We start from the raw sequence: 10,966 nt of genomic DNA, 5'->3' as shown, positions 1-10,966 counted from the left end.
AACGCAGCTCTCGGACCCTTCTTAGTTCTCCAGGTTTTATCATTCATTCTGGTCTTATCCTTATTAGTTTTCTTGGTTTTATCATTCATACTGGTTTCATCCTTCTTAGTTTTCCAGATCTGAAAACTTTAGAATGGGATATCCTTAATCCCGATCGGTTTATTAATATGGAGATTAATAACACGAGGAGAACAAGCATTATTTAATCTCGAGATTTAGAAAAAGAGTGGATCAAGCCTTAATCCCGATATCCACCATTCAAAAGTTCCCAGCTCAGGTTTTATCATTCAGTCTGGTTTCATCTTTCTTTCAGTTTTCGTTTTATCATTTATACTGGTTTCATTCTTGTACAGTGTTCCATGATTTACGCTTCATCTTCAGGTTTTCTGGTTTCAGATTTGAACTTATTCTTCCAGTTACGTTTTTTCCATTTCTCCAGACTTCCTCTTTGTTTCGGGATTCTTGAAAATCCTGAATCCTGAGAGTACAACTAGAACAAATGTTTACGTTAAGGATAATCTGAAAATTGAATTTTGCTGTTTTAACAGAGATCCCCAGACACCTGGAGATATTTAGGAATTCTTTGTTCCAACCCTGGTTAGAACTAATATATCTTTAATCTTCATGGTTTATTAGAGTACTTGATATTAAACATAAATCTAACCCTGTGGTGCTGATAGACCGAGTATGTACTGCTCAAATCCCTGATATTTCGGATCTAACCTTCCCTTTTTACCATTCATGCTTATTGTTTTATCAAGTCATTCTCATCAATATTTACAATTACAGGATATGAGTCTTTGCCTCAAACTAATCCCAATATCTTTGCAACCTAATGTCGTAGACCTTAGATACTTCAAACTATGAATTCTGTTAGATCAAATAATCTAAGTTTGAAATATCAAAGGTTTACACCATTACATATAGAGATTAGAAAATTTGAGTTTGTCGCAAAGACTCAATTCTTTGTAAACTTTATTTCCATTGTCTGCCAGCTTTCCAGCATTTCCAACATTTTCTGTTGAAGAATTGATCTTACTTTGCGATATTTTAAAACAATTTTTACCAAATTTTCCGCTCCTTCAGGGAGTTCTTTTTCTCCCATTTTAGAACAGGTTTTAACAAAAATACTTGTCTCTGTTTCTGCAAAAGGTATCATTTGGATCTCACCGGGGCTAATTTTTCCCTCAAAACAAACATATTTATTGCACCGCTTCAAACTTAATATTCAAATTTTTTCTATTTTATTCCTGCTCACATCATGCTCACCGTGGACTGTGTTTAGGTCAAGTTCTGCAAACGTAACCCAGGGTTTATGGACAGTGTGAGACTAGGAGCAGTTCGAGCAATTGACGAATGTCAGTATCAGTTCCGAGCTCGGAGATGGAACTGCTCAACCCTGCAGGAGAACTATAACAAGCAGGTCAACTTCATCAAGGCCCAGCTGGGGAGTAAGATGACCGGGACGGATATGACCGGAGGGATGTCTATTCAAGGATTTCCATCCTTATCAACAAGTTCAGTTTACTCTAGGGGTGCTCTAGCTGCTCCAACATATGCTAAACCCTTCAACCAGGAACCAACCATGAATGCTATGGTTAACTCCTACAGTGCCTATAGGTACAACAAGAGAGAAGGACGGGAGAGAAACAGCAGAAATATCCGGGGAGGAAGGAACAGGGGGAGAAGGAAAGGACGGAGCCGCAGCAGTAAATGTAAGTACCTTGATATTTCTCTTATCTTGACCAGGATTCATTACGGTTTGTAAATTGAGTTCTCTATATAGGGATCTCACTATGAGGGGATACATCAACACTAGAGTATTTATCATTCTTGATTTATTCTCCGGGCTCAAGAAGTGAATATTAAACCCTCTGTTTACAACCCTTGCACATATATAAACATTGCATCAGTTTAGGTTTAGTATTCCTTCTCCCACTCCTCTCCGTTTACACAGTTCTACCAACCAAGCATTCAATCTTTATTTAAATATTGTTAAATTCAGTTTATAGTTAAAAACCAGGTCAAAATCAAACGGGTTAAACAACGATTTTTGTTTCGCAAAAAATAATATTTCTATTTATATTCGTAGGTTTTTTTAAGATTTCCCAAAACTTTGATAAATACTTTTGCCACCCTTCCTTATCCACTCGCCAGGGTTTCATAGATCAATAAAACATAAAATTTTGTTTTTAAAAAATTGTAAAAAATGTGTGTCTGTATGTAGGGTAAATGTAAATTTGTGTGTTGCGCTGAGTAGAGTTGAGAGTATTGAGTGGTTGAATAAAACAAGGATTTTATTGTGTAAAGATTTACATGGATTAAAGGGAGAACATGAATCAAGGGGTAAGATGGGGAATATAAGTTTATTTTGTACTTATATAAGTTTAACTGAAAGAAATTGGTAACATTACATGTGTATAAAGCCTTTTTTTGTCAAGAAACTGAATACCTGCAACAAATTATAGTGTTCTAATCCTTATATCTTTGTAACCTTATGTCGTAGAACTTTGACATGAAAATATATGGGTTAAGAAAATTAAAGTTTTTTGCAAGTAATTGGTTACGTTTTTTCTTCCGCAATTTTTAATGATTTCTACATTGCGGAGCTTGTGGGTTTCACAAATGTTATACATTGAGCAATGGGCAATTTGACGCATATGGTCTCTATATGTATTTTACCTGTGTAAAGTGTGGTATATTAAAAGGATAAATATTTACAGTTTGAGTTTGCTCAAGTTTGCCTGGTTTGATTGAGTTGTTTTGTTAAACCATGTTATCATATAAACCCTGTGTACTCAGCTCATAATACCTAGAAAAAGATGTGGAACACAATACATCTATTGACAGATCCTCCAGCTGCCAGGGGTACATCTGCCGCTAGCAACTACAAATTAACTCAGTATATTTCTCCTCGCTTATAGCTTTGGGTCATCCTACATCAGCTGTCCCCCCTCCCCCCTACCTCTCTCCTTCCTTAGTCCGGATACCGAAATTAGTGGTTGGTGATAATAGGGTTGAATAAAGGAAACCGCACTGATTATCCAGAACCATTTGGTGTATTCTCCACAGATCATAATAGTTTTTTCAACTAAACTTTATAATCAAATTAACTGTACATTTTGAGTTATGAACCTTTCAACATCTTATGAAAATCTGACATTTTTTGGGCCAAATTCTTTCTATTATTGCCCTATCTCCTTTATTATTATTGTTATATTCCAAATGGTCTAAACCAAATCCTAAATTGAATTTTGTCTGGTAGTGCTCATAAATTGAAAATTGAGTTTGTGCGGAGTCGTGAGGGGATTATTGTCTCTCAGCTCTCTCTCTCTCTCGGACGGAAAATGTTTAAGCTAAATATCCTGCCAGGTTTTACTTTAATACTAGAGTTTTCTGCCAGGTTTTACTTTAATACTAGAGTTTTCTGCCAGGTTTTACTTTAATACTGGAGTTTTCTGGCAGGTTGTACTTTAATACTGGAGTTTTCTGCTAGGTTTTACTTTAATATTGGAGTTTTTTGCCAGGTTTTACTTCATTACTTGAGTTTTCTGCCAGGTTTTACTTTAATACTAGAGTTTTCTGTCAGGTTTTACTTTAATACTGGAGTTTTCTGCAAGGTTTTACTTTTATACTAGAGTTCTCTGCCAGGTTTTACTTTAATACTGGAGTTTTCTGCCAGGTTTTACTTTAATACTGGAGTTTTCTGCCTGGTTTAACTTTAATATTGGAGTTTTCTGCCAGGTTTTACTTTGATACTGGAGTTTTCTGCCTGGTTTAACTTTAATATTGGAGTTTTCTGCCGAGTGTCACTTCAATACTTGAGCTTTCTGTCAGGAACTTGATCTCCCGGGAGGAATAGTTTATTTAAAAACATAATAAAATTATATTGATAAACAGTTTACACTTCATACACTCCGGGATACAGCCTCGGATAATATTCCAATATTAGGACGGTTTATTATGTATTTATGTTTTAGTTAGGGCTGGGGTATAATTGCATTCTTTCCTGAGGAGGAGGTGGGGGGGGGCTGAAAAAGATGGGTTGGGATACATGCAGAGGGGATAAAAAGATTTGGGGGAAGCTAACAAATAACTGAACATTCGCCACAAATTCTAATTTCTTTGCAACCTGATGGTTTAGTTTTTTGATATTTTTGACAATAAATTCTGTTAGATCAAAAAGTTTAAGTTGGAAATATTAAAGGTTTTGCAAAGATAAAATGAGTGTGGGTCGAGTATTTTGTTCCTTTTTAAATAAGGGAGAGGAACATGAGGGGGGGGGGGTAGATGAAAAGAATGAAAAGGTAGGAAGAAGATGGAAAATTTTGTGAGTAAAGAGTTGAATGAAAATCCAGGAGGTCTGGTTTACTCCGAACCTAGAAATTATAGAAGAATTCCAAACCTTGATCACAGGGTTCAAGGGAAGGGGTGTGACGTTAACATTGACCATTCAGATCTATACACTGTAATTTAGATCATTATTCAGAGATCTATATTTAGGCCGGTAAATATATAGTAAATACCTCCCCCCCTAAAACAGAACACCCCTTTTACTCTATACTTCCGCTGCAAACCAAATCAATATCCCAGCTAGATATTTATAGAATTTTATCACCTATTAAAGCGGAAATTGGAAATGATTATGATTGTTGATGAAAGGTTTGTACTCATTTACGCAACCAGTGAACCAGAATACATCTAGATAGATCAGAAAATAGCTTAAATAATTAGAAATTTCTGAAATATCTGGGACTGGATTATCCCAGCTGGTTCTCAGCTCTCCTCTCATCACTAGGAATTCCATCTTTCGTCCTTCTCCCAACTCAATCCAATCCCGGAGAGGATTAAACTCCTTCATAATTAAAACAATCGATTTAATCCTATTCAAGTTAAATTAAATACTGATGCCGAGTTTGTGTTTCGGTTCTTTCAACCCATTCTATTCATGTCTCAAGAAATATTTTTATCAATTATGTTTTTTTTAAAAAAAAAAACAAAAAAAAAGAATATTTGATATTTTGGATAACAATTTCCACTTTTTAGAAAATATTATGATAGGAAAGGAATTGATTCTTTGCCACAAACTTTGATTTTCTATTCCTTATATCTTTGCAACTCAATGTCGTAAGATATGTCAAATTATGAATAATCTAAGTTTGAAATGTCAAAGGTTTTCAACATCAGGTTTCATAGATATAAGGAATAGAAATACAAAGACTCAATTTCTTTGGGAAAAGCTTTTAGGGTAGATCTTTTTAAAACCTGTAAATGCTGAACAATTTCTCATTAAAGAAATAGGCTTAATTGTCTTGAAGTTTTAAAAAATCCAATTGAAAATCTTGAGAAGTGTCAGAAAGGAATTGAGTTTTGCCACAAACTCTGCTTTTCTAAACCCTATATCTTTGGATTCCAATGTCGTAGACCTTAAATATTTCAAACTATGAATTCTGGAATTGAGTTTTGCCACAAACTCTGCTTTTCTAAACCCTATATCTTTGGATTCCAATGTCGTAGACCTTAAATATTTCAAACTATGAATTCTGATCAAATAATATAAGTTTGAAATATCAAAGATTTACGACATTGGGGTTTAAAGATATAGGGATTATAAATTCAGAGTTTGTGGCAAAGACTCAATCAATTTCCTCAACATTTTGGATGATATAAGAAAATGTAGTAGTAGTAAACAAAATTCTCCTAATTTCCCGTGTATTGAGCTAAGATTGACATGTAGAACGGAAAACATGCTGCCAACAATGATTAGACACGGGTTCTACTTCTCTATACAATAATCTGCATCAAAACAGATGAAAAACTTAGAAATGTTTGAATCTGGTTTTGTCTGTGTGGGAGGGCGGGTATTGTTCTGTATTGTATATTGATGAACTCTTGGTACAGAGATAATCCCTCAACTTGTTAATCCTTTGAGAACCTCCCGAGCCCAGGGGCTTTTGACCCCCCCCNGAGTCAGGTTGGGGTTCCCTCCCACTCCTCCCACCCACCCCGGATACAATTCGACCTGGACCAATTTTAGTTTAATTAAAAATTGTTCACGCTCCTTGTGTCTCAATGTCTTTAACTCACCCTTTTGACAGGTTGAATACTAAATATAAATTACCTTTTGATTCATGAATTATCTTTATTCCAATTAGTTTAAGATGAGGCTCAGCTAAATTATAATTACTGACTCTAGTGTCTCAACCTATATATTTACCTAGACCTCGGGGTTTATCATCTTCAATACAAAGTTTAATCAACTCCAGGAGTAAGGTTCAGCTTAAGTTAATTATTGTTTATTTTCTAGCTCGGAGGAATACGGAGGAGGTTTTACCGATACAACTTCAAACTTCAACTAACGAACTCGGGAATATGACCATTACGGAGAAAGCATCCAACAACGATCTTAAGAAGAGAGAAAAGCAGACGGAGAAGAAGAGAAAGGTTTCTGAGATAGATAAATGGAACGCAGCTCTCGGACCGTATCCAGTAGTTTCTCCGGGTACCAAGGAAGCAAGCTTTGTTCATGCCATCTCCAGTGCCGGAGTTGCACACGCAGTTACTAGATCGTGCTCTAGCGGAGAACTAGAGAACTGTGGTTGTGATCGATCCCTGAGAGGAATGTCTCCGGAAGGATTTCAGGTAACAATTAAACAAATTTTAAATATTTTAAATAGAAATAAAATTTAAAAAAAAAATAAAGTTTAAAATTAACTATAATGTAGTGGTCTGGATGTTCTGACAATGTGGATTTCGGAGTTACATTTTCTCGAACCTTCGTTGACGCGCAGGATCGAAGAAAGAGTAGAAAAAATCCGAAGAGTCCAGTTTCTCTGATGAATCTTCATAATAATGAAGCGGGCCGGAAGGTAATGATCATTAATTACATAATTCTTAATTATCGAAATGTGTGAATTTATTTACCGGATTTTCTCAAGCCTAATTAATCGTTCTATTAATCGATCCCGATACTGTGAGTTTCTAAATCCCCTAATCCTTCCTACATGTAGAGAACTTGAGTCTCTGCTAATATTTTATGCAATACAACTTGTCACAAGTTGAAACGCTTTCGTGCCGGGTTCCAGGTTCCCAGAGTTTTCAACCTAATTTGATTTACGGGAGGTGTCTAGTTTGCGGTATAAGGAGGAACCAATTATCTGATTATGCTTGAGATCTACGTCCTAGGGTTCGTATGACCACGAGATGACTCCTGGTGGATGAAGATATGCTCCGACCGCAAGGCGGTTGTTGCCGGCGGCAAACTCTTAATATACCTATTAGCTGCCACCATATTGGTCACGCTATGTAATTAAGTTTGTGTAGTGTATAGAGTGCAGAGCTGCATGGACCACACAACCTGATTATACTCTAGAACACCCAACCTTTCTTCAAACCACATTTTCTCCATGAATAAACCAGATCCTTAGTATTTAATAGAACCCGGAGTCAAGTTGATGTTCCTCTCATCTGAAGTGTATGCGAACTCAAACCTATTTATAGAGGCAGCAAATCAAAATTGAGATATTTCATTTAGTATCCGCGGGATACACTGGCCTGGGCGCATCCTGCTGAGATATCTTAGTTCATGTTTACTCTCCCACTTCAATAAATTCCTTCCCGCCGCCTCTCCAACCTCTCTCCAGGGGGTGGAAACCTATATCATGACTTTCAATTAGCAATCAGAACCCTCCGGGTAATTGCCTGAATTTGGGTAATTCATTATCTAATATGAAAACATTTGATAAAATAGAGATTTGAACTGGCGTAACTCCTGGGTTTGATACTGGGTGGTCGAAATATTGCCGTGAGCTGGGTAAAGCCGCCATAATTGCATGGTAGCTCTACTAATAACACGAGAAGACGTTAAAACGCCCGTAAAGGTGCAAACACAGCTCCAATAGGGATTCTTATTTGAGATCATGTGATCTGTCTTGGTTTCCCTGCAGGCTTTGTGTAGCGGGGAAATTGCAGGGTTTAAGTAAATTATGTCTCAACTAACCGGGTTTGAATATCGGTGGTGGGTGGGTGGGTTGGGTTCGAGTAGGTTTCCTCGTCCTGTCGGCGGAATTTGAGTGCTCAAAATACCTCTTCATTAGGTATAATGGGTTAGGGAGAGCGCCCGCCTATGTATAGGTTGGATGACCAGTGAACTCCATAGACAATAAAACCTTGCTCAGGGTATGAATAGCGCAAAAAGTAATGAGAGGAGAGTAGGTTCAGCTCCGGGCTAAACAATGTGTCAAATAATCTCAGCTTGTATAACTTCATTATACCGTGACTGTAAATTTTACAGCATAAAAGCCCTCTATTGAAAATACCCAGTCTATTTGAATAGATATATATGCCTATTATGCATTAAAAGGTATACATTAACCATACGCACACCGTACTGTCTATAAACCCCGGGAGATAAGTATTATTATTAATATTAGATGTTACATCAAAAAGATTTTATCATTCCTGGTATAAAGGAATCTTTTCTCTGGTTCTGGTATAGATTAGCCGGAGCGTATGACAGGTTGGCCTGGGATACTATTGTCTGGTTGTCTCTATACTTCTCATTCCCCCGCCCCCCTCAAATATCTAAATGTATAGTATAATGGTGGAAAAGGCACAAGTAACATGTTTCAAATTTTGTGAGAACATTTATTCTACAAAAAGTTTCATGGATTTAATCCGTATTATTGTAGTTACTGGAGAAGAATATGAAAGTTGAGTGCAAGTGTCACGGAGTTAGCGGATCTTGCGAACTCAAAACCTGCTGGAGATCATTGGCTTCATTTAGAATGGTGAGTTAGTCTTCTTAATTCTTTTCTATCCTCTTAAACAGTGTAATTTTAACAGAACTAGTCGTTTTTAGTGTGAGTTATGCTTAAGGGTGGATAGGGTTGGCTCTCGGTGGGTGGTTTCCATGTTTTTAAGCCAGGGTTGGGTTGGTTCTATGTAGCTCCGGTGTGTGAATTAGCAGGTTAGCTGTCACCAGCACTAGTATTGGAAAATATCTGAATGGGCACAGTTTAGTTTCGGTTCCTTACTCGAGCTTCACTGGTTCGGAGAGAAGGGAGGGGGGGGGGGGAACCACCCAACGTTTCCTTAACTTCAACATTTAACTACAATACATTAGATTTTTTAACAGCGGGGTTCGGCTTTCTCATTTATTTTTAGACACTTCTTTACATACAGCAATGAAATGAAATATATTATAGAATTAAATCTTGCTTTCATCAAACGAAGGAAGGGCAGAAAATTTTATCAAATCAGAGGCCGCCAGAGTTTAGACACAAAAAAGCATAGAGGGGAATTAAATCAATGAAGATCGTCTGAACGAGTTGGGAAAATATGATAAATCAAGTTTAAATGAATAGAAAGAAAAGAAAAAAACATCTTGAATCAACAATAATTTTTAAACTGTTTAGATCGGAGCTATGCTAAAGGAGAAGTTTGACGGAGCCCGCGAGGTTAAGCAGAAGAGAAAGAACGGACGGAGAATGCTTCTCCCAAAGGATCACAGGTTTAAACCACACAGTGATACCGACCTAGTCTACCTCGTCAACTCTCCGGACTACTGTGAGCTGGACGTGAAGCGAGGGAGTCTGGGAACTAAAGGACGAGAATGTGACCCGGTATGCTACTTATTTTTCACCCTAAGCACAGTTATGTAGGATACAGATATTGTTTCTAAAAACCTGTTTCACTGCTAGAATTAATTTATTTTTATTTTCAGAGTTCGAAAGGTATTGACGGCTGCGACCTACTCTGCTGCAGTAGAGGGTATACTACAAGACGAGAGAGAAGGGTAGAGAGGTGTAAGTGTAAGTTCCACTGGTGTTGTTATGTCGAGTGTGAGGAGTGTGTGAGAGAACTACAGATCTCCACCTGCAACTAGAATACAAGTGATGAGATCACTTTATAGTATATATATATATATCCACCAGTATTTATGTACGTGTTTAATAACTAACCAAATCCTTTCTCTACACCACTCGGCATTCATCCAGTTGAAATATCACTTCTACTACTACTACTACTACTACTACTACTGCTGTTCTCAGTATTAATTCTGAATCCTAAGAGCATCCCTTGAATCCTGCTCTAGTCCGGGCATCCCTTAAATTTTGCTCTACGCGGAGCATGCTTCGAACCCTGCTCTAGTCCTAGCATTCCTCAAATTTTGCTCTGTATGATGCATCCATACAACCTTGCTATTGTCAGAGCATCCCTTGAGTTTTGCTATGAGCGTAGTTCGAACCCTGATCCAGGAGAGGATTCTTCGAATTCTGCTCTTGACACTGATTTGTTAAAACTTACATTCCAAAAACCAATATAATATGAATATATTGTAAATAATTATGTTAAGCTCTAGATTTAAGTTAGTAACTGTGAAATAAAACTAGGTAATATGATTATATAATATAATTGTAAAACTTTTATAAAACATTTTTTCTAACTGAGAGAGAGGCTGTTTTTTCTGAATGAGAGAAAGTTCTTTTTTCTATATGAGAGACAGATAGTTTTTCCCGACAGAATGAGATTGCTATTTTTCTCGAGAGGGAGAGAAAATTTTTCCTTAACTGAAAAAAACCAGATATATTTTTCCTGACAGACAGAAAGATATTTTTTCCTGACAGACAGAAAAATCTTATATTTTTTCATAGTGAGATAGAAGGACAGAGAAAGATAGATATATTTTCTGAATGATTTTTACGATGAAAATATTTGGTAACTCCAGAACTTAATGTTTTTTTTGGCCAGATGAAACTTGCAAGAATTGCAGTTCCTCAATTCTTTTATATTTATATCACTTGCATTTTTTTACACCAGACATAGTTCAGGACTTCGCAGTCAGACAAGTTTGTTCAATCCTAAGTAGAGATACTTTAGACGTAATTTCCAGTCATTTGTAATTTGTAGAGTAGTAAAGCACATAAAGGAATTAAATCTTCGTCACAAACACTGATTTTCTAAT

General features: G+C 36.7%; 1 protein-coding gene across 1 annotated transcript in view; it reads left to right on the top strand.

Annotated features, from left to right (window-relative positions):
- Nucleotides 1-10,430, top strand: part of LOC111695713 (protein Wnt-4) — a 23,028-nt gene extending 12,598 nt beyond the window's left edge. The window contains exons 3-8 of the mRNA XM_023465123.1: nt 1,286-1,715; nt 6,308-6,642; nt 6,726-6,869; nt 8,691-8,789; nt 9,417-9,623; nt 9,725-10,430. Of these exons, the coding sequence (XP_023320891.1) occupies nt 1,286-1,715; nt 6,308-6,642; nt 6,726-6,869; nt 8,691-8,789; nt 9,417-9,623; nt 9,725-9,886 (1,377 nt within the window). The 3' untranslated portion in view covers nt 9,887-10,430. The remainder of the gene's footprint in view (nt 1-1,285; nt 1,716-6,307; nt 6,643-6,725; nt 6,870-8,690; nt 8,790-9,416; nt 9,624-9,724) is intronic.
- The last annotated feature ends 536 nt before the right edge of the window (nt 10,431-10,966 follow it).

This window comes from Eurytemora carolleeae, unplaced genomic scaffold (assembly GCF_000591075.1).
Source record: "Eurytemora carolleeae unplaced genomic scaffold, Eaff_2.0 scaffold82, whole genome shotgun sequence".
Taxonomy (NCBI): Eukaryota; Metazoa; Arthropoda; class Copepoda; order Calanoida; family Temoridae; genus Eurytemora; species Eurytemora carolleeae.
This window is presented reverse-complemented; position numbering and strand designations above follow the sequence as displayed.